The sequence below is a fragment of the Leiobunum rupestre genome, chromosome 9, assembly GCF_980474605.1.
Source record: "Leiobunum rupestre chromosome 9, qqLeiRupe1.1.hap1, whole genome shotgun sequence".
NCBI classification, from domain to species: Eukaryota; Metazoa; Arthropoda; class Arachnida; order Opiliones; family Sclerosomatidae; genus Leiobunum; species Leiobunum rupestre.
In genome coordinates this window covers 15,915,135-15,940,173 of record NC_143392.1, presented here as the reverse complement: position 1 = coordinate 15,940,173, position 25,039 = coordinate 15,915,135, and the positions used below count along the sequence as shown (strand labels likewise).

At 38.0% G+C, this 25,039-nt stretch overlaps 1 protein-coding gene across 5 annotated transcripts in view; it reads left to right on the top strand.

Annotated features, from left to right (window-relative positions):
* Positions 1-8,118: 8,118 nt before the first annotated feature.
* The window catches only part of Fhos (Formin homology 2 domain containing), a 130,508-nt gene continuing 113,587 nt past the window's right edge, over positions 8,119-25,039 (top strand). For 4 of the 5 annotated variants that reach the window (XM_090159250.1, XM_090159249.1, XM_090159252.1 and 1 more), the window contains exons 1-4: positions 8,120-8,469; positions 11,599-11,709; positions 11,900-14,837; positions 16,169-16,569. In XM_090159250.1, coding sequence (XP_090015376.1) covers positions 8,446-8,469; positions 11,599-11,709; positions 11,900-14,837; positions 16,169-16,569 — 3,474 coding nt within the window. In that variant the 5' untranslated portion in view covers positions 8,120-8,445. Of the gene's footprint in view, positions 8,470-11,598; positions 11,710-11,899; positions 14,838-16,168; positions 16,570-25,039 lie in introns of all 5 variants that reach the window. The other variant, XM_090159251.1, reaches the window with a different exon arrangement.

The window sequence follows — 25,039 nt, the reverse complement described above, 5'->3', positions numbered from 1 at the left end:
TATCTATGTTATTTCATATATGATCTATTGTTGAATCTACACTTTTTAATCCCCCTCAAAAGCAGTTGTATAGAGACTAATCTCATAATGTCGGTTTTAATGTCCAATCAAAGATAATTTAAACTCGTACCCTAGATTCGAATACTGAGAGCTTTCCCATTGACGGTTTTGTTAGGAAGCGTTTACCCTTTTCCGGCACGTGACCTCAGAAAAATTGGGCTCCAACGGTTGCGATAAGGCGCAAACCATGGAGCGAATTTTTTCTGAGTTCCAGCGGGAAGTGGGTAAACGCTATCGGCAACGCGCGAGTAAAGTGATTTCGAATCTAGGGTACGAGTTTAAATTATCTTTGGTCCAATTTTTGTAGCCGTTGCTGAAATCGTAGAACAGGCGAATAGAATTCACTTGACATTTGGTTTGTGCTGGGGATAAAATATAGAAGAGGAATAGCAACTCTAGCTTTGAGATCTTGAAGCCTAGGGTTTGCTTGGGTTAATATTTTTTTCAATAGACAAGTTTTCAGTCATAACATTTAATTAATAGGACTGAATAAATTGACGGAGCTATTCCTATTCTATATTTTCTATTGAACGATTGATCTAAGGTGGTTTCTTTTCGCCGGTTCTGTTCTCGGACCGAGTTCGCGTACTTAGTACTGTTAAAGATACGGATTTTAAAGAGTTCACGAACTCTTATTAGCACAGTCAGCGGTACGACAGTGTACACCGAGTTCGCGGAGTGACCAACCCCTCGGTTTCTCCGCCCCATAAACTATTCGCTTGTTCCGGAGTATTAGAGGTGAAAAGAGAGTAAATCGGATTTTGTCGTCTGCTAGTCAGAATTTATTTGCTAAAAAAGTCTAATACTCCGGAACAAGAAAATTGACCCATTTCAAAATTACGTTTTTGCGCGTGATTGTACCTTTACATTGTGAGGTATTCGCGACCGAAAACTATAACTACGCCCTCATTCGGCTGCAGTCGAAAACAGTACGAGGTCGCACATTATCAGACGTTACTGATAATTAAAGTTACAAAACGGACTCAATTTATGAAAATATATAGTTTTTTTCCTCTTAGTTACTTACTTTGTTATTACAATACAACATCGAGGCCCAGATTTCGACAGATCATCGGATCGAGATCGAGATTGGAGCAAATTTTCGCGTGTTCCTTTTAAATGTTTTGTCAAAATGGTAGACCAAGACGCGAAAATTCAAATTTACTAGCAGACGCAAGACCACAAAGCGCGGGAATATGCTAATGGGATGTTCCATTTGCGGTTGTACTCTAGTCACGGTTTATAGAATCTACACGGGTTGGAGCTTCCTGTACCTTCGTACATGCATGAACGAATTATAATTCGTCCATGGTACATGCTAGCGATTAGGTCCCCTAATTAGTATAAACAATATATTTACCTTAGTTAAATATGAAATTCAGAAAACCTTCCATGAGTTGGAGTCCCGAAGCATTCAGTAAAATTAAATCACTATATAGTTTTCGCCAGATGACGCTTTCGGCGCCTTAGCCTGATTTCAAACTTCTAAACGCGGGAGTAGCTAGTAAGCGGACCCTCCCATATCCCAAGCGCTCCAACATGTGTTACTGTGTAGATTCTATAAACCGTGCTCTAGTCGATTGGGGCCAGATCTATGACGACAAAGACAGATTCGGAGTTAATCTCGAGCATTCAAATGGAAAACGCTATAAGTGGATTAATCCACATAGAAAAACAGATATTTGGACATTACCTAGCAGGGATATTTCGGATATCACTTGAACATCTCTTGGCTCAGGAAGATTGATTTTAAATTTATGAACAACCTTTAAATATCTTAAAAATATGCAAGGTATGATGTATATTTTGGAAATCCATACAATAATCTAGTTACATCGAAATTTGGTGGGGCTTCTCAAAGAGATTTAGATGTCTTTGAAATATCGATGGGACGATTTTGTGCCAGGCTAGCACGGATGTCCAGGTGAAACTATAGACTCTTAAATGCGCCTCCCCAATCGACCGCCATTACATTACTGTCTACGGGGAGGGTGATGGTAAAACCGGTTTTGGGGGGATGAAATTTCTGCGGTAGAGCGCTTGCTCGTTGGTTGTCTGTACGATAATGGCGGCGCCCAATAAACGTTTCTAAAAAGAGTGTATAAAGTCTAGGGGTCTTAAAAGATGGTAGTCACGTAACTTTGAGGAGAACTGCTGCGCCATCTATCCTAAGAAATACGAACAATTATTAATTTTATTTTGCTAATGACGGTTGAAATTTTGATCATTATCTAATTATAATTATTATTATTATTATTATTATTATTATTATTATTATTATTTAAAACATATCGTAATAGAAAGGTGGGAGTTAATTAGTTGTCCTGCAGTATAATAATCAGGCCCAAGTCTTCAAGCGACTTTTACAATGCGTAGGAGGGTGATGGCAAGCCCTTCATGCCACGCGAGCCAACATCTCCCTACACTCACTATTACCGTTAACCTCTACAAGTTTTAATGGATAGGGGAAACCGAAGAACTCGGGGGAAAATCCCTTAAACCAGTGGGGAAAGAACTTGCAAACACTACACAGAAGGAGTGGTTCCGAGTTTTCACCCAGTGTTTCTCTTACTGCGAGGCGAAAGTGCCACCCCACCTAGTATCTGGAAGGTTATTTGTTTATTTTCCGTCGCACGGCCAACCAAAGAATTTAGACCCCAGGAATGGAAACTGCAGCTCTATCTAGTATAATTTGCTTGTCTCTAGCCTCCAAAGGCAAACCTAGGTTGACGGGCTTATTTCCGGTTCTATTGATTCGCCTAGCCGGAAGCTATCCCGTCAACTCGAGAGGCGAGACATTAACGGTTTTTCTTTCGATTCCTGGGGTCTATATTCTTTGGGCCAACTATGATCACGAGATACCGAATCGAAGTTGGCTGTGATATGGTAGTTACGTTATTTGGTTTCCCCATTTTAACAAGTTGGTTTACTTTATAGTTTCTCCTATTCCCTTCCCGACTCGATCATTGGGATTTCTGGTGTGGCTTAAATTAAAGGCTTTTAAAAGGAATATAACCTCAAGTCTTTTTTAAGGTTTTTTATGTTTTTTATGTTAACAATTTTGGCGCGAAATCACTAACCAGCGCCAAAAATATCTGAAGCCATAGGAGGGAGCGGGAAATGAAAAGTGTTGGTGTTCCACACCAAAAACCCTGATGTTATATTACCTTTAAAGAAACATTTTAAAATTTAATTTATTTCCATTTGTATTACCATTTTTTTGTTAGTATTAATTTTCTGATTATTGCTCTACTTTGATCTGTTGTAATCTTTGAATCATGTTCCATTAATTATTGATGGGAATGAGATCAATGACGTCGTAGACGAATATCGGGCATTCAAATGGAAAGTGCTATAAAATGTGACTATCACCAGCTTAATAAGGTCTAACGTATAATAATTAATTATCTAGAAAACGTAAGTCGCGTGTCTTCTTTGAAAGCAGATGTTTGGACTTTTTCCAACTTTTGTTCACGGATCGTCTAAATAACGATGTACCTAAAAGTTTCTATTTCTATTTTATTTCTTTTTAAAAGGTCTTAAATTTTTTACTTAAAAAATCGTAATGAATTAGCCAATATCATAAGTAATATAATATATTTAAGTATGGCAGTTATAGCTATTTTTCTTACTACAATATCTCTCCTAGAATGATAAATTAGTAATCCCTAATGAGTAACATAATAAGAGTAAGTAGGTATGACAATCAACAAAAATAATTTATTATCGAAGACCTTTTGGTTTTATCATTACTTTAAATTTGTTAGAGCTTACCTTTATTTTGAACCCTTTTTATTATGGACTTTTTTACCTTTTCGCGTATTTTAACTGTATTATAGTCCATAGGTGTTTTTTATTAACTTTAACTTATAAATCTTTCTAAACTGCCCAAAAGGTTTTTCAAAAGACGTTTAAGAACCAAAAATAATGGGGGTGGCTAGCACTTTCGCCTCACAGCAAGAGGAGACGGGTTCGATCCCAGCATGTGGCACTGGGTGAAGACTCGTAACTACCCCTTCCGCGTTGAGTTTGCAAGTTCTCAACCCACTGGTTTAAGGGGTTTTCCCCTTCCATTAAAACTTGTTGAGGTTAAAAATAATAGTTAGTAGAGGGAGCTGTTGGCTCGCGTGGCTTGCAGGGCTTGCCACCACAATCCTACGCATTGCAACCCGGCTCGTGCACCTGAGCATGGACCAAGAATCTAAAGGGACTCTCTGTTTAGGCTTTAAAAAGCACTCGTTAATACTGGGAATAGGAAAATCACGGATACTTTTAGTTCAATGTGGACAAACTTGGCGTCGCTGAAGTCGATTTCCGGCGTAGTTTCATAGATAAGCTGGAACTTTCACGTTCAATTTTGACAAAATGGCGCCGTTGTTGTTGGTTAAATGATTAAGCTTACTAAGTTTGAGACTTTTTATTTTTGAAATTGACCCTTTAAAAGTTTAAGTAATGGTAATTAACCATTGTGTTAAGTAAAAATAATCAGTAAGCCGCGTATGGCTGAGTTTTAATCAAACTTACTGGAGTCCATTTCATTTCTAAACTTAAAAAATCAATGAACTAAGCCTAACCTAAAAGTAAATGGACAAGGGTTAAGTTAAACCGTTTTAACTTTCAAATTAAAACGGTTTAACTTAACCCATGTCCATTTACTGTAATATTTTGACCGTTGGTGGCTTTCCATTGTTCGATTAAGCCTAACCTAACTTTCTTGCACGTACTGTGCATTGTATGAAGGGGTTTATTGAAGTCGCCTACGACTACGACCAAAAATAGGTAGGAACCTTTTTTATCGCGCGCGACTGGCAGCTTCAGTAGTACAAAAAGTGGATGTAAAGACCTTTTCACACGAGCCAACTTTTTAAATCAAAATGTTGAGTCAGCAAAAATGGATCAGTGATCCATTTTTTTCTCGCGTACATTTTTGGTGGATCAACTCATCGAACTTTTATTCACACGAACCAACTAGTTGACTCAACTCAAGTTGACTAATCTAGTTGGATCAAAAAGCTGGCTCGTGTGAAAAGGCCTTTAGTGGGAGTAACTCTTTCGAAATATTTCGAAGTTCATTCGGTGCGGCCAAAATCTATTTTAACGCGCTGAACAGGGTTTTTGCTATTTTTTCGGTGGGTTTATCGCACACTAGTTCAGTACAGAGGTTGATTGGTTTTATTTATCCGTGGTTAAAAGGTCGAAAACGCGAGAAAAAATTAATCGGAAAACCAGAAGCAAGCTTTCAGCACTGAACAAGAGTATCAATTAATTGATACCAGGCTTTAGCGTACATCCCAAACTTCTAATTTAAAGCAGTCTTTCGTTTCTGGATTAGGCTTGGTCAAATCTCTACAATATTCATCGAAGTTCATTTAATACTTCTTGTCTGACGTTGCTGGATAAGTACCTTTATACTGGACCTATGTGATATCGTGGATGTTCAACTCTAAAGCCAGTGGACCACCTGAGGTGGGTGGGGGGGGGGGGGTCGAAATAAAGGTTTACATGTTTTTGATGTATATACAGTGATTTCAGTATCACGTGACACGACGTCACCTATGCTTTTTCCCATAAAGAAAAAATCCCGCACAAAATGGCGGCTATAGCCAAAGCTACGAACTGAAACTACTCTATAGCGGGGGCCTTTTTAGACAATTTTATGTAGTGTAGTTTTAAATATACGCGAAACTTTTACAAAGTATGGGTCCACCTGCATGAGGTGGGTGTACATAGCGGTACGTAACCGTATGTAGAACGTAAAATAACCGAAAGATGGCGTCCATTACTGTTGTTGAAAATCAGCGTCTACGCATCGACAGTATAGTCTACGTATTAGCATCAGAGATAATGGACGCGCGCTTTTTGAAACGTAAAACGCAGATAAAACGTCATGCGACGTGGAAGTGACGCAACGCCACTAGCTTAGCCTCTGCGGCTCTGCCTGTCTATACCGACATGGACTAATTAACAACAGGGACGGCCCAGATCTATAACATTTCCCTATAAAGACCCCAAATAAAAGTGTTAACGCGTTCAGCAGCGTTGCCAGGCAAATATTTTTTATCCTGGTGATTCAAACGTCATAAACAGGAAACTGATTTTTAACGGTTTTAGCGGTTGTGATTTGAATTTTCAAACGTCTCTCATAACCATCCATGTTATCACGTTAAATAACTATAATTATAGTTATTATTTTAGTATAATTGGTATAGTTAAATGATACGTTTTCCACCTCCGATTCTAAGATAGATTCGAAATTATCTCGGAAATTATTCATCATAAGAAAAGGTAAACAACTATTAAGCCTTGGTACAATCATTTATATTTATGAATAATATTATATGATAATAATAATTACCGTAACAAATTTGGGAATTGCTTCCAGACGGTAAGCAGAATATTTTACTGTATGTACGATCGGAAAAGCTCGCCATTCTAAATTTTTACGATGATTAATTTAAAAGACTAATATATTAGCACCGCATGGTAATCTCGTGGTTCAACTTTTAAGTTCCAAGCATTCCAAGGAAGCTTCTTTCCCTATTTTCTCCCCCACCCCCCGCTTATTTTGAATCACCAGCCTATACAAGCATTTCCTGTTATGCCCGCGAATACCGCTAGAGTGCGTCGTTGCTTGTTCTTTTTACTTTTTTCCCGGGCCGGACCGTCCCTGTTGTTAATTAGTCCATGATACTGATAACCGGCATTGTCCAAATTGAATAATACGATCGGTAGCGACTAACGTTATCGGTAAGAAGACATTTCACCGTATTTACCAGCTTCGAATCTCTCGCGTCAGGGTGGTCTGTCTCCTTGTGGTAAAGCCATTAGGAAAAGGAAATTCTTCGTTTCTGGGGTGGGGAGATTAGTTTCGGCTTTAGGTGGTCTAATCGTCAATATTTCATTTTGTTGGGGATGGGACGAGTCTGTTGACACCGGGCAGCGTGCCAGAAATGATGGATTCCCCGGCCCATCTTGCTTTGACAGCTCCAGGCTATTGCTCGCGAAACTAAAATCTCCCTACTCAGCTTCTTCGCGATAGGGTGAAGAAGTCTAATTATATAATAAACCCTTCTTCAGTTTCCGGTTTTTGCTTTTAAACAACTTGGCCCTATCATATCTAAGCGCGGTTTGAACTTTGCAGGGTCGAGATGTCTGATGTATACGATCTACTGACAGCTTTCCTCCTGCTAATCAATTCAAATTCGGTAGTAGGAACCGTTGGAATTAAGCGCAAAGAGGATTTCAAATTTTATTTTTAAATCCAACTATGACTGCTATGATACAAAAAGCAGTCAAAAAGACTCTTTTCCCAAGACATGTAGTGGTAGTGTCGCTAGTAAAAAAAACGTCATTTTAAATTCTGTTAATTAAGGAATAATTTTAAAAAAGCATTTTTTTCAAATGGTATATCTTAAAGGGAGTATGCTTTAAATTGAAATATATCCCGCTAACAAACGCTCCTATTTTTGATGTATAGATCGACTTGAGAAGACCCTATCGGGTCCCCCTCAAGTCGATTTGTGGGGCCTTAAGTAGGCTATAGCCTGTCTTACCCCTGGACTCAGGTATACCTTTCCGCTTCGAAAAACACGTTATTATTTGGCCTTCCAAATTGATACGATTCTGTGGCCCTTTAAGAGCGCGGTATTACAAAAGGCTCGCGGTTATTTATTTACAAACTAAATCAACTGGTTAAAATGTATTTTGATATATCGTTTAATAGTAATTCCACTGACCACTGTCTTTATCAATGGATCCTTTTGTCCAAAAGGTGTCGTGTCGATGACGCGTAGGAGATTGTCAGTTGGGCTTTGAATGAGTAAAAGTTGTATCATAAAGGGGGTCGAGCGTAGAGATGGAGTAACGAGAGAGGATTTGAGAGGGATAGAAGATGGGGATGGTGAGAGTCTAAAAATAAAGCTCCACAATGGTTGCTGGATGCGGCGAGAGCGAGCTGGAGGACTAAAATTATAGCCCCGACGTCAGCTCTGGGAAGTTTTCGTGGCCCGTAGCCAAAACGAAGACACCCCGTCGCAAGATGGGTTGGAGAGTTCGCCTCCTAGACGCGATTCCGTGACAAAAACTTTGCTCGCTAAAATAGAGAAGCCTAGCCCCTTCCAGGATAGTTGAAGATGGATCTTTTCGCGTAAACGCGCGACTCGATTCCTGCGGGAATAGTAGAAAGGACTTTTCAATTGAGGATCTCCTCCAACGCTTTTTATTTACCGTTTTTCTTTGATTTCCGAGGACGGATTTGTGTTGTTTTTTGGTGTAAAAAGGCTTAACTTTCCGCAAAAATAAGCGCTTCGTCGAATCGCGCGGACACTAACGCTTTAATATTGGTGATAAGTGTCTTCTCGACCTTCTCACTCGCTTCTTGTTGACATGTCGCACGTCTATGGTCTTCACGTAAGTCACTTCTCTCTTTTGGGGGTCTAGCTCAATGTGTTCCCACGTCCGTAGTTTCATCAATTACCCTTGTACGTAAAGAAAATTGTTAGTGTTATTCTTGGCTTGATAATTGGTTACTATTCGAATTTGGAAAGGTAATTACTTCCATATCCTTCGCGAAAACGTTGACCTTTAACTTAAATGAACCTTGACATTTTTCTACTTCTAATCCAATAATCGAAATGTGATCAAGACATATTTCATAAACTATTTAAAGTGTAACTAAAAATTAAAGAATTTGTTACATTACGCTACCTGATAGTGGAAGTTAAACAAGTTGAGCTAGGTTTTAAGGTGTATTTGCAGTATTAGATTAGACGGGTTAAAACATATCTCGAAAACGTGTAGAGGAAACGTTGCTTTACTCTGTAAAATCTAAACTCCTATATATTTCAAGGGTTGTTTTAACCTGTCTGTTACCATTGTCGTTATTCTCTTAAATAGTTGTTTTTAAACTTGGTTGACATTCGCACTTAGTTAATTTTTCAATTAAAATCCTCCACCCCCCGTTAAGCAATAAGTATAGTTATTTAAAGAAACTATAACGATGCCTTAAAAATCTTAATTTAATTACCTCTAAATTCGTTAGTCATGAGAATTGCGTAAAGCATTCGGAAAGATTTTCAACGCGTCTCAGGCCTATTTTCGTGTTGTAAGAACAATGAATGTGATTCGGGTTTTGCCAAAATACAATTTGTCAGTCAGCCAATTTAGACTAGCAAAAATGGTCCTATCCTACACTGTCGCCAAGTCGAATTTCTGATGGTAGTCATTACGCGCACCTTTTAACGTGAAAGAATTATTATCTATGACAGTCGTTTCTCTAGAATCGAGGATTTCCAAGTTTCCAGACGGACACGAAACTTCGCTCCGAATGTTTGTAGACCCATTTTTAAGGTCGAATCCTTGTTAAGAAACACATGGACAGATTGGAATTGTCAAAAGACGGCGAAAAGGGATTGAACTGGGGAGGAATTGGGTCAAAGATGAAGCCATTTTTCTCCCACATTCTAGACAGACTATGTAAATAAATATCAAGCCCTTTTCAAAGGCGATATTTAGCTTAAATATACGTTTTTCGAAATATTGACGTAAATAATTATATTCCTATGCAAATATAAAGCCTATTTAACAGTATCTATTATTTAACAGTTTATATTCAACAATCGTATAATATATAAACAGTGAAATATTTTTCTTTTGAAATTCTTTCAACGTTTATTTTTCTTAAAAGTGAACTTTTTAGTTTTTTAAACGCAGCTGCCATCGAGGCTTTAAAAAAAAAGGAAATTCACATTTTAGTCTTAATTTATTAAATTGAATTAACGCAGGACCTCCCTTCGTGGTCTTCCCCTCTTAATTAAAACGGATTTCAACACGTGGGGGACACGAAATATCCGAGTCGCCTATTCAATTGACTGTGTCCGGGTTGCTCTCATAATGAATGATTCATCCCGCCTAAATTGGCTCCTATTTGATTTCAAACTGGTCCGTTTCAATCGTCAAGTAGCAGACAGTTGTAGAATAGTCGCGTGGTCTGTTGTAAATCGCGTCGTCTGTTTGTCTGGACACCGCGAGCCGATTTGGGTGACGATTTCCTCCCCAAATTCGCCTCACGGAGGCCGGAGATTCTCTGACAGACTGACCCTCGAGGGGATTAGGGAAACCACCTTTGTATCGCGACTTTCAAATCCCCAGTGACACTTGTTCCCTTTTTGATGACAGATGCGTCCAAATATAAGCATAAACAAAGCCCTTGAAGAACTACGCCGGTGGTGGACAATTAGTTTAGGTGGTAGACCAAATTCAAACACAGTTAACTATTTGTACACTTTCTGCAAAACACTTGAAAAAATTATTAATAATAAATTATTTTCGGGTAAATTAGGATTGATAATATTAAAACAAATTTACTATAAAATGAAAATAACCTAATAATAATGATAATAATTAGCTATGCTAATACCCAAGACACCACCTTAGGCCCAAATCATCAAGCGACTTTTATTGCCTTTTAATCGAGGGGTCGGACATTTACCAAAATCCCGTACACTTTGTCTAAATTTGCAAAATCTTGAAACTCTCTCTATGGCAAATCTCTATGAAATCCCGAAATCCCGTACAAAATAATGGCAAGTGTCCGACCCATCGCTTTTAATACAGGGTTACAATGCCAAGCGAGCCAACAGCTACCTACCCTAACTATTACTATTAACCTCAACACGTTTTTATGTAAAGTGGAAACCTCAAATGGAAACCCCTTTAACTAGTTGTTAAATTTTTAACTTAATGAGTGTCAACTAAAAATGACCCACCATTAACCTACACCATTGGTGAACTTCATTAGTATCGCGATAAAACGTGGGCCAAAATCTATATTTTAATTCCTTTACTTGTATGTTATCAAGCTAAACTGAAAAGGGGGTAAGCGTGTTTTGATGTAGTTGGGAATTTTTTGCGGTTCTAATTTTAGCCCATCTTCGTAATCCCATCACAGCGGAGTGCTCGCCGAGTTTTCTCGATGATATTTGCTTACGTAATGACAAGCGAAGACCCTTACAGACTTGTTATCTGTCGCATTGTTGGAAGGGAAGGGGTATTAGGGCCATCCCCGAAGCGATTCATTCTTTAATTACCCCAGATTGTGTTTTGGGACGCAAAACTCAGCCACCTCCGAAGTTAGGGGAGATTTTTGAGATTTTTTCCTCTCGACTGCAGACTGTTTAGATTTTTAGCTCAACCCTTTACCTCCCGAAAGAGTTAGATAATGCGTTTGTTTCAAAAGGTTGAAGTTGATCTGTTGTACCAAGGGGAGTAACGTTTTGGCAACGTCTGACATACCGGAAGTTATATATCGGTCGTTTTCCAAAGTTCTTAGAGTTTAAATGTAGCGTTATTTTCGATTTTTAACTACATTTTTCTTAAATATTAGCATTCTTACTCTTTGCCTCGGATATTTGTTAGTTGTTAGCTCGAGCACATGGCCCTCGATAGCGCGTTGATGTGTTTCAAATGCCTAATGTTTTTTTTATAAGCACCTCTGTATTTTCTTATGTTTATCACCTTTCTTCCGCTATTTTTATACAGAGACCCACGAACTCTGGCAAAGCGTCCGCCGCTACCAGTACCGTCTCCAGCAGCAACGCTTCCTCCAATTTGGGTTCTTTTGCCAGTAAAAATCCTAGAGTTTACGCAGGCGTAAGTGCACGATCGTAAAAACCCGCGCTAAACAATCTTCTTACATTTGGACCTTTTCTAGCGTTCGCTTCGCTTACTCCCGGCACGCAATAATAAAACCAAATGGTCCAATTATTTGAGAAGATTAGTTTACTCGGGTTTCGTTGATTATGTTTCCAGTCGAAAGGTTGAAATTTTAGTTTCCTTACAGACTCCTAACTACGGCAGATCCGTGGGTAATGGGAAACAAACCTTGACCAGATACGGAACCACTCCTGGATCCACCGCCGATATCTACAAGCCCAGCGCCAATAGTCGCGTACCAACAACGTCGTCCAATCCGTCAAGTTCTTTGACAAATTCCGGTTATACTTCCGATTATGGGAAGTCCGGGTACGTCTCGGACTACGGTAAAGGTCACTTCGGATCTAGCTACATACCGTCCATACCTATTTCGGACCACGGTTACACTTCCGATTACGGAAGAACAGGGTACGCTTCCGATTACTCTAAAGCGGGTTACACTTCCGATCGAGGTCGTTCCGGGTACGTCAGTGGCGGAGGAAATCACAAGTACGCTTCGGCCTACGCTTCTAGTCGCCAAGACAAAGCGCTTTCTAATTCTCGTTCTCCGAGCACCGGAAGTGGTATTTCGTCTCGTTCGAATTATTCAAACTATTCGCGCAGCGTGTCAAGAGAAGAACCCAAAACTTATAGAACTAACATACCAACTGCCAATAGTAGCGCCTACGGATCTGCTAGAGATGGGAACAAAGTCGGTAGCTCAACCGCTAGAGCCAACAGTTCCGCCACCAGTACCCCGTCTAAATACAATTACGTCAAGAGTTACAATCGACCGTTGCAGTCGAAAGCCGCCGTGAGTAGGCCGCAAAGTTTCTCCTATCCTTCGAGTACCAGGAACACTTCAGCTTCGTCGTACACTCCCAGAAAGCCGAATGTCGATAATTCTAGTCAAAAGACGGTAAACGCCGCGCCAGCCGTCACCTTGTCCAAGTCCGAGTCGAAAGCCAAGATGGGCAAAGCGCCCGCCGACTTCACTTCGGAATCCGAATCCGACAGCGGAGAGGACGAAGACTCCGAGTCACCAAACGAAGATGGATACGTTCTAGTCAGCCGCGGCACTTCTCCTAATCCCGAATCGAAACCCAAACCGAACGATGCCGAACGCGTATCTTCGACGACCAAAACAAAGTTCCCGGAACGGCCAACTAACAGAGTGTTGCCTCCTCACCGAAGTACCGCTATTCAAGTCAACGCCAAAGAGCTGGAGGCTAGAGCCGCCTTGCCGGAAACGACTGTCACCAGACGATACGGGATTGGACATCCGTCGAGACCGTCGTCGATTTATTTCGATAAATATTATAATAAGTACGCCAGTCCGTCGAGCAGAAGTTATTACCCCGTTTCTTCTGGCAGATCGCCAACTAGTCCCACGACTCCGCATTACGTCTCCAAGAGCGAAACGCGTAAAGACGATGTCGCCAAGGACACGCCGAAATCTCCCGCCGATACAGCCAAATCTCCGGCGCTTTCGTCTCCCAAACATCTCTCCGTAGAAGCGGACAACGCGCCATTTTCGAGGGAGGTGTCGCCCAACGAACGCGCGGAAGCGGAAATGACCGCCGACGAGGCTGGCGTCAAGAAAGACTACCGCAAGTCCATTCTGAACATGAATCTGGATGAACGCGGTAAAGAAGAGTACCAGAGACGACAGGAGGAAATGAGGGCCTCGGAGAGACGCTCCAGAAAGTCGGACAATCACCGACGCAATAGTCAGTCCAGTCTCGAAGACGGCGAAGCCACTTTGACCAGATCGGGGTCGAAGAAGAAAATGCTCGATTTGAATCGAACCGCTTCGAAATCTAGACTTCCCGACGATATTCGCAAGAGCGGATCCAGAACTAGTTTACACAAGAGTAGCTCTCACTCGAAGATGTCGCCTAATGAAGAAGTAGTCGTTGTTATACGTAGGCGTAGGGGAAGTCGTAGCGACGACGTATCTAGCCGCAGTTCTTCGGCTGATTTGTTGGACAATAACAACCGATGCAGTCGAGCTTCGTCTTCATCTAGCGATGACGAATCCGAGAAAGTAAACAGAGTTCGACCCAGAAGACGCAGAAAGGGTTCCAGGGAGGATGTTTTGGCTCCGGAGAAAAAAGAAGGCAATGACGAACAGCCTTACTCTAGAAGCCACTCCAACGAGGAAAGAAGTATGCCGGGGAAGACCGTCAATCGGTCCCGGGCTAATTTGAAACATTCATTCGACAGCGCCGACTCTCTGTGTCCACCTAATGCCATGGGTAACTCGTCCAAGCCGCCGACGAGTCCCAAGCTGCCGCGCGTTCCCGTACCAGTACCGGACACGGAGACCAGTTGCTTCGAAGACGAAGACGAATACGAAGCCGAAGATTCCATGATGAGTAGCGACCAGGAAGGCAGAACGCCACCCGTACGTCTTACTTTACCTAAATTCCCCACCATTACTGTCGAGGAAGAGAGAGACGCTTCCGTCGCCGAGTCCCAGGAGGAAACTGAAAGTGACAGCGACGCCAACGACGCCTCATTCAACTTATCCCTGCCCAAAAAGAGCGCCAACCACGTACACAAGTCGCCGACCGTCATCCATATTCAATCGCAGAACGCCCAGCCATCAGCGCTAAAGTCCTCCTCTTCCGAAGAGGAGTCTTCCGAGGGAGAAGTGACAGACCGAGCCAAGTCCCCCTACGACAATGTCCGCGACGACTCCTTCGCGAAAAAGGCCGAAACAGTTTTCGTGAAGGAACCCTCGCCCAGAGATTCGGGCTTTTCCGAACCATTGCAAGTACAAACGGATAATCAAGCGGAAGATGAAGAAAAGACGGACCCCGTCAAGAAAGAAGACAATGGTAGACGAAAGAGCAAAACTGAAAAATTTATCGGTAATTGTCGAGACATCGATTCAATCTTGAACGGCGGTGATTCGTCCAAAACCTTCGAAGAACTCGAGGTTGAATTTCAACGCGAGCAGCCGATTAAGACGGTGCAAAACATTAAAGTGGTTCCCGCCACTTCCGACGAGGAAGAAGACAGCGACGACATTCAAATTGAGGACAAAGAACAGGCCAGACAAAAACTCACTTTGTTTATTGGTAAGTTGATAATTTTTCCCGGAATATCAAGTGGCGGTTTTATTGTAGTACCCGTATGGTACGATAGATGTCGTTTTCGATAACTCCTCCAACATAGTGTATTAGATCCGATTGGTTGAGATTACCATGAACCAATAATATAACGGGACTCACTTTTCCCGATATTTTTACACGGTAGGCGTGGTCTAAATCGGAAGGCTTAATGATGTACGTCAGCCGCTTTGAAGCGCCTCAAGCATTCTGTTCAACTATCACTACGAGAGGCTTAGTCGGGGCTTAGACGACAGTACGTGCGATGAAGTTAGGTTAGGCTTAGTTCGTTAAATTTTTAAGTTTAGAAATGAAATGGATTCCAGTCAATTTGATAAAGAAAACCGCAGTCATATGCGGCTTACTCGTTATTTTTACTTAACACAATGGTTAATTAAAATTACTTAAACTTTTAAAGAACCAATTTCAAAAATAAAAGGTCTAAGATTTAATTACTAACCTAATCATTTAACCGACAACAACGGCGCCATTTTGTCAAAATTGAACGTGAACGCTCCAGCTTCTCTACGAAACTTCGTGATGGTAGATTCAACGAATAATAATTTGGCATTTTTCAAGCCCCATTTCCGAAATTAAAACAATTTTGTGAATTTTTAACGTAAAACTTTAATCGAAAATTGTAATAAACATATTTTTTATAAAACAAAAATATATTCAATGTGAAAAGGTCGACATCGTGTTTACTACAGAGACTGTAGTAGTATTTATTAAAGAGTTACGAGCAAATAGGCATTTCCATAAAATAAGCTACGCTTGCTGAACTTGTTTTTATGTAGCTCATTAGTCACGAAATACGTAGAAATTCAGTTTATACTTTTCGAATTTACCCTTATGTCCAGGGCTTTTCGTAGTGAAACGTCATCGATACGTCACTCGTGACGCAGCAGCAACATAAAAACAAGAAGGCCAATGTTACTTTATAGAATAGGCCTATTTCTTCGACAGTTAGAGGTTCGATTTTAATGCTTTTATTTATACTAGGTGGCGCAAGTTTATACTCTATGATGCGAAGGGAATAAATGTGAACTGATTTATTACAAAACTTATAACACTGTTTTAGGCAATGTTTCATATTAAAACTATAAAAAAGTTCAACTTAACATTAATTAGGCACCATAAAAAAGAAACACGAAAAAATTAAATGTTTTCGAGGTTTTCAGATAATTTATAATTTTTGCGTTTTACACAGTTGGCGCCATCTAGTAAGACTAAGCGCAGTTATAAGTGTGCCTCTAACGGCTCAGCTCCTATGACCAATGTGTATCTGTGTATTTTTACAGGGAAATGCAAAGACATTGACGAAATGCTGGGTTCTATATCGCCGTCCAGTCCTAGATTTGGTTTCCCAACTGGCCCCATCGAAGACGACGACGACGACCCTCTGGGTCTGAACAAAATTGGCCGCAATGATGATGCCAGTTCCGAGAGCGGGTCAACGGCGTCCAGCGCCGTCGAAGAAGTGGAAGCCAGCGATGTCCGCGTCCACGAAGCCGCCAAACTGCTCAAGTCCAACGTGGAAGAGTACACGGAAGAGATCGACTCCAGCGCGGTGCGTATCATGGAAAACAAAGCCATGAACCCGCATCTTCAGGAGCGAACGGAAGAAATTGACTCCGAGAATGTCCGCATCAGGTCGGCGCCCAGGATGAAAGGAGAGATACTCAAGAGCCCGAAAGTTATGGTGAGTTTTCATTTTTCTATATATTTCATCATATGTAACATAATCACTCATAAGTATGCCATAAAAGCATTTTCGTTAATGAAACCTTGTTCACGGGATATGACGTAAATTACGTCACTTACAATTCCGTGACGAAATACGCGTCATCAACTTTACTGATGGGAAACGGAAGTTAGTGAGAATTCCTCGCGCGTTTCTGGCTTTGCCCATGTCAAGTTTAGCTCGTGCTTCGCGATCACATGATTTCATTTCCATGGTAACCTTTTCTATAGCGCAAGGATTATAAGCATTTTTGCATTTTTGGGTCCGCTTAATGTATGTTCCGCGTGAAACAAGGTCTCATTGAATTTTTTTCAATGGAAATGTTATACAGAGGCATACTTATGAGTAATTATGTTACATATGATTTCATCGGTGTAATAGAATGGACGGCCAATATGAGAAATAGAGATAATATAGTATCAGGAATGAATGGACACTAAATAAGAATATGGACACTTTCACCTAGGAGCCACAAACACAAGGAGAACGCAGTTAGCCTTTAAACACGCTAACGAAGGATTGTGTACGAATTTCATTGGACGAACGTCACGAGCCTTAACGCTGAACGTTTTACGGGTGGGGGGGGGGGGAGACATTTTCCGAATTCCCCCTTCCGACGGCAGCAGGCGCTAAAGCGTCTAGCCAATGAAAAATGTACACAAGAAAATCCATGACTTTTGACGGGTTGCGTTCTCCTTGTGTGGGGTGCTGCGTTTGTTGCTCCTAGCGTTCACTAAATTAGAATGTGAACACTTTAACTAAATTAGAATGTGAACACTTTAACTAAATTAGAATGTGAACACTTTAACTAAATTAGAATGTGAACACTTTAACTAAATTAGAATGTGAACACTTTAACTAAATTAGAATGTGAACACTTAACTAAATTAGAATGTGAACACTTAACTAAATTAGAATGTGAACACTTTTAACACATTTAAAATGCGATCCCTTTCACTAAATTAGAATGTGAACACTTTTAACAAAATTAAAATGTGAACACTTTTAACACATTTAAAATGCGATCCCTTTCACTAAATTAGAATGTGAACGCTTTTAACAAAATTAAAATGTGAACACTTTTAACACATTTAAAATGCGATCCCTTTCACTAAATTAGAATGTGAACACTTTAACTAAATTAGAATGTGAACACTTTAACTAAATTAGAATGTGAACACTTTAACTAAATTAGAATGTGAACACTTTAACTAAATTAGAATGTGAACACTTTAACTAAATTAGAATGTGAACACTTTAACTAAATTAGAATGTGAACACTTTCACTAAATTAGAATGTGATCACTTTAACCAAATTAGAATGTGAATACTTTCACTAAATTAGAATGTGATCACTTTCACTAAATTAGAATGTGAACACTTTTAACTAAATTATAATGTGATCACTTTCACTAAATTAGAATGTGAACATTTTCATTAAATTAGAATGTGAACACTTGAACAAAATTATAATGTGATCACTTTCACTAAATTATCTAATGTGGGCACTTTCACTAAATTATAATGTGAACACTTAACTAAATTAGAATGTGAACATTTTCATTAACTTAGAATGTCAACACTTAACTAAATTAGAATGTGAACACTTAACTAAACTAGAATGTGAAAACTTAACTAAATTAAAATGTGATCACTTTAACTAAATTAGAATGTGATCACTTTAAATAAATTAGAATGTGAACACTTTCACTAAATTAGAATGTGATCACTTTAACCAAATTAGAATGTGAACACTTTAACTAAATTAGAATGTGAACACTTTAACTAAATTAGAATGTGAACACTTTAACTAAATTAGAATGTGAACACTTAACTAAATTAGAATGTGAACACTTAACTAAATTAGAATGTGAACAATTTTAACACATTTAAAATGCGATCCCTTTCACTAAATTAGAATGTGAACACTTTTAACAAAATTAAAATGTGAACACTTTTAACAAAATTAGAATGTGAACACTTTTAACTAAATTAGAATGTGAACACTTTTAACAAAATTAGAATGTGAACACTTTTAACAAAATTAAAATGTGAACACTTAACTAAATTAGAATGTGAACACTTAACAAAATTAAAATGTGAACACTTTCACTTAATTATCTAATGTGAACACTTTCACTTAATTATCTAATGTGAACACTTTCACTTAATTATCTAATGTGAACACTTTCACTTAATTATCTAATGTGAACACTTTCACTTAATTATCTAATGTGGACACTTTCACTAAATTATAATGTGAACACTTAACTAAATTAGAATGTGAACATTTTCATTAACTTAGAATGTGAACACTTAACTAAATTAGAATGTGAACACTTAACAAAATTAAAATGTGATCACTTTAACTAAATTAGAATGTGAACACTTAACTAAACTAGAATGTGAAAACTTAACAAAATTAAAATGTGATCACTTTCACTAAATTAGAATGTGAACACTTTCACTAAATTAGAATGTGATCACTTTAACCAAATTAGAATGTGAATACTTTCACTAAATTAGAATGTGATCACTTTCACTAAATTAGAATGTGAACACTTTTAACTAAATTAGAATGTGAACACTTGAACAAAATTATAATGTGATCACTTTCACTAAATTATCTAATGTGGGCACTTTCACTAAATTATAATGTGAACACTTAACTAAATTAGAATGTGAACATTTTCATTAACTTAGAATGTCAACACTTAACTAAATTAGAATGTGAACACTTAACTAAACTAGAATGTGAAAACTTAACTAAATTAAAATGTGATCACTTTAACTAAATTAGAATGTGATCACTTTAAATAAATTAGAATGTGAACACTTTCACTAAATTAGAATGTGATCACTTTAACCAAATTAGAATGTGAATACTTTCACTAAATTAGAATGTGATCACTTTCACTAAATTAGAATGTGAACACTTTTAACTAAATTATAATGTGATCACTTTCACTAAATTATAATGTGAACATTTTCATTAAGTTAGAATGTGATCACTTTCACTAAATTAGAATATCATCACTTTAAATAAATTAGAATGTGAACACTTGAACAAAATTATAATGTGATCACTTTCACTAAATTATCTAATGTGGGCACTTTCACTAAATTATAATGTGAACACTTAACTAAATTAGAATGTGAACATTTTCATTAACTTAGAATGTGAACACTTAACTAAATTAGAATGTGAACACTTAACTAAATTAAAATGTGATCACTTTAACTAAATTAGAATGTGATCACTTTAAATAAATTAGAATATCATCACTTTAAATAAATTAGAATGTGAACACCTAACTAAACTAGAATGTGAAAACTTAACAAAATTAAAATGTGATCACTTTCACTAAATTAGAATGTGAACACTTTCACTAAATTAGAATGTGAACACTTTTAACTAAATTATAATGTGATCACTTTCACTAAATTAGAATGTGAACACTTTCACTAAATTAGAATGTGATCACTTTAACCAAATTAGAATGTGAATACTTTCACTAAATTAGAATGTGATCACTTTCACTAAATTAGAATGTGAACACTTTTAACTAAATTATAATGTGATCACTTTCACTAAATTATAATATGAACATTTTCACTAGGTTGGAGCAAGAAAATTTTCACTAAAATCGACCATGGAACATGAAAACGCTCACAAAAATTGAGTATGAAAACTTTCCCTAAATTAGAGTGTGAACATCGGAAGGTTTCCTAGGTGATCGCGATTAATGTAGTCAGTTATCACCTACTGTTATCACCGTATGCTTTCTTCATCCTCCAATTTAGTGGATATTTTCATACTCCAATTTAGTGGATATTTTCATACTCCAATTTAGTGGATATTTTCATACTCCAATTTAGTGGATATTTTCATACTACAATTTAGTGGATATTTTCATACTCCAATTTAGTGGATATTTTCATACTCCAATTTAGTGGATATTTTCATACTACAATTTAGTGGATATTTTCATACTCCAATTTAGTGGATATTTTCATACTACAATTTAGTGGATATTTTCATACTCCAATTTAGTGGATATTTTCATACTCCAATTTAGTGGATATTTTCATACTACAATTTAGTGGATATTTTCATACTCCAATTTAGTGGATATTTTCATACTCCAATTTAGTGGATATTTTCATACTACAATTTAGTGGATATTTTCATACTCCAATTTAGTGGATATTTTCATACTCCAATTTAGTGGATATTTTCATACTCCAATTTAGTGGATATTTTCATACTCCAATTTAGTGGATATTTTCTAATTTGGCCTTCTTTACTTTAATTTAGTGCTTTTAACTCAAATTTAGGGTCCATATTTTTTATCAGTGATTATAATAATTTTTCCATATGGCGGCTGATATTAGAGGCTCTCTACTCCAAAAACGAAAAAAATAAAACAATTTATCGAATAGTGCGTCCTTTCTCAGATAGATGGCAATAGTGCATGATAACTAAAACTTTTCGTATAGATGGCAATAGTGTGCCACCTTCAAATTCAACTTTTCGCAGTTATTTTTTATCGAGAACGCGAAATTGGACAGCCGCCAAGAACCGAAACGGTACTTGCTTCTAGCCCCCCCCCCCCCCCCGTTAAACTCCCCCTCGTACCGATTGGGAAAGCGAAAAAATCTCCTAATTTCCCCGTAAAACGATCAGAAAAACTTGTTGCGTTTTTGATTGCGCACGAAATCTTTTATTTCTTTGATAATCCCCCTTTTTCTCGAACAAGCAGGTGGCACGCGTTTAGTTGCCAATAAAATAATAATAATTGCTCATTTAAAATTCAAATTCGGACGCACCTGCGCCCCTTTCATTCAGGAAGCGTAAAAACCGCTTTTCTTTCGCGTTTACCTCAAAATTGATACTTCGAATATTAAAGGAATTTACGCAATACCCATTCCCCACCCCCGAAGAAATGGTGTTGGTTAAGAACCCCAACTTGTTTTTCCAATAACCTTTCCATAGAAAGTTGCGCTTTCAGCGCTATTTGAAACAACAAGTTAAATATTCGCGAAAGTATTTAATATTTATCTGATTTTTCAAAATACATTTTTGTAAGGAAAAAAAGTGTTGGTCGAAATACATTATAAAGTGACTTACTATAAATATTACCATATGTAACATAATTACTCATAAGTATGCCTCTGTATAATATTTCCATTGAAAAAACATACATTGAGCGGACCCAAAAATGCAAAAATGCTCATAATCCTTGCGCTATTGAAAAGGTTACCATGGAAACAAAATCTCGTGATCGCGACGCACGAGCTTAATTTGACATGGGCAAAGCCAGAAACGCGCGAGGAATTCTCACTAACTTCCGTTTCCCATCATTAAAGTTGATGACGCGTATTTCGTCACGGAGTTGTAAGTGACGTAATTTACGTCATATCCCGTGAACAAGGTTTCATTAACTAAAATGCTTTTATGGCATACTTATGAGTGATTATGTTACATATGATATTACTAAAATATAATTTATAAATAAGTAAATATTCCTACTCACAAGGAGACATCCCGAAGTGTAACCCACCGATTTTGTTCAAACTCGAGGGATTTGTAGACCTTCATGTATCGTAAAAAATCCGAAAGGGAATTTATTCAATGGGCAACCGTTTTGCCATGGCAACGAAAAATGTTTTTGACAACAACAAATTGAAATTTTACCATTGAAAATAACATGGGATTCTGACCGATTCCTAGGACCCCTCTGTGAAAAATTTGAACAAATTTCAAAATTTCGAAAATGCCAAAAATAGAAAAAATAGATAAAAATTGTCCAAAAAAACATCAAAATTGACCAACTTTCGATCAATTTGAGGTCAAAATACCATGTTATTTTCAATGGAAAAATTTTATATTTTGTGTTGTCAAAAACATTTTTCGTTGAAGGTCTATCAATCCCTCGAGTTTGAACAAAATCGGTGGGTTACACTTAGGGATGTCTCCTTGCCAGTGTTATTTTTACATCTACCTAGCTGAGAGAAAAAGTCAAGCAAGTCTAAAAAACACCATTTCGTGAAAACAAGTGTTTAGTTTCATGTGTATACTAATTATTACAATAATAATAATCCAATAATTGAAATATACTAATTAAGAAGGTTAAAGCAGCATTAAAAATTAAGTAATGAGTTAGTCTAATATAATAATACTTCATTCAATAGTCGCGTATCTCGGCTTGATTGAATCTTGATCTCATATATCGATTTTAAGCGGAGTAATACAGGCGGTAAAATGTTACTGGTGTATGCTTCCGCCTTTTTTATTCTGAGAAAATAGCCTGAGAAGGTGGATATTTCATTTTTATAGCCGAGATTTAAATACTTATCTTGTAATAATTGTATTATTTACTTCTGATATTCGGTATTTTACGTATTTCACCCCCTCTCCCTCCCCCACGTATTTTTACGTAACTATAAACTAAAATCGCAGAAGCACAATCTCTTCTTTTGTTCTCACCTGGTTTCAGTCCGTAAAAGAGGAAAGATGAACCCTTTCTTTCAGGAAGTTTAAATATTGGGGGGGGCTTAATTTTTTTTATTATATAAAATATTCGTGTGGTAGCTACCGCTGTGATATAACAGGGCCCGTAAATTTCCAGAATAATGAGATCTTGTGTGAAGACGAAATTACGTGAGGTGGAAAACTAGGAAATTTCAACTCGGGGGCGCACGTTACTGTGTGAAATAAATGGAATTATTTTAAATTATTTTTTAAACTAATGGGTAGCTTATTATAGCGGTTTCTATGGCTGTCATGTTCTTTTGATAAGTATAAGTTGTATCAGAAGTTCAGTGCCGTCTTTCCCATTGGGCAAAAAGGGCACTGCCCTAGGGCCCCAAGATTCTGGAGGGCCCCATTTTTCAAATTGTGAAACGCAAAAGTAATTTTAATCAAAAAAATTTTTTTTAACATTGCTCTAAAGTCTTAACTTCGTATTTAGTCGCGTCTATAGACAGGGTAAATCTAAAACGAATAAAGACTTTTGGTTGTTGGTATTTTTAAAAACAGAATATGCTTCTTCTTTAGTAACCTTTAGTAGGACGAGTGAAACTATTTGAACCGATAGTTGTAGATTAGAGCGACGATGGACTTCGCACTGGAGGTTAGAAACTTGGGTGGAGTTACAGGGGTCACCCATAGCTTTGTCCAGGGGCCTCCAATTAGGTAAAGACTGACCTGCAGAAGTTTACAATATATATCAGGAATCCATACCTCTACTTGGAATGCTTATCGCGGCCGATTTTCGTCTCGATGTGGCTGACGGTTTTTTTTGACGTCACTATGTTAACTTATCAAACAACAACGTGAGAGGGGAGCGCGCGCAAAGGGAATTTTTTCTCTCGTAGGCGGGGCCAAAGCCGTCAGAGTGATCTTACCATACGCGATACGGTTGGATAAGCATTCCCAGTAGAGGTATGGATTCCTGTATATATCTTAAGGAATTTAAAATTAAACATGTTTCTTCGCAGTGTCGACGTGGTTTCTGTTGCACGTTAATTTTTATCGTCAATTCGGCTAAAAATTTACCGAGCCTGCGAATAACATAATACTCGAAGTCAATGTTTCCTGACACAACTACAGCGGTTGACATTTAACATTAATAAACATCCAAGTAACTTCATTATCTGATCAATAGATGGCCTCAGTTCTCTTCCGTTTTTAAAGGCGCAATTTTCAAATAAGAGCACTCAAAAATTTAAAATATGATGTCGCAACTTACAGACTTTGCACTCAAGCTCGAGCGAAAAAATCATCGTGTTAATTTACGTAGAAAATTAGCCGTTTTCTGCCCAATAGTTATTCCTTAGTTGTAAAATCTTTTAAAACAGGGTTGCCATAATGGGTGTTATAACGAATGGCGGCACCGGGAAAATATTTTTACGAAATACCCTTTCAAGTTCTTACTTCGTATTAGTGGCAGACAATAAATTTAACTTAACTCTAATCTAATAATAGCTAACATAGATCACTTTACTTATTAACTTACTAAACTTATACAGGGTGCTTCAAAAGGTTATGCAAAAATTTGAAGGTGGGTGAGTTGAGAAGTATGCCTGTTTTTTCCCCCATTTTCCTAAGATGAGTTAAAAGAGCGCCAGAGAGCTTCAAAGTGTGACCTACTAGCTCCTGGAAGTAGGCTGCAACAAGCGCAAAACCAAGCAGTAGGGAAATGCGAACATTAAGGTTTGGGTTCGTGTGATAGGTACAAAAGGACAAATCGAGGTAACCAGCGTAAAAAAGTAAACTTCAACAGTATTTAAATTGAATTTTTAAGGATGAAACACCATACTTTGCTAGCTTTACTAAATTAAAGAAGGCCTCTAAATTCAAGGGTCCCAAAAAAATCGGGGGCCCACCACTGCTAAATAATCGAAAGTAGACGAACTTTCGCTA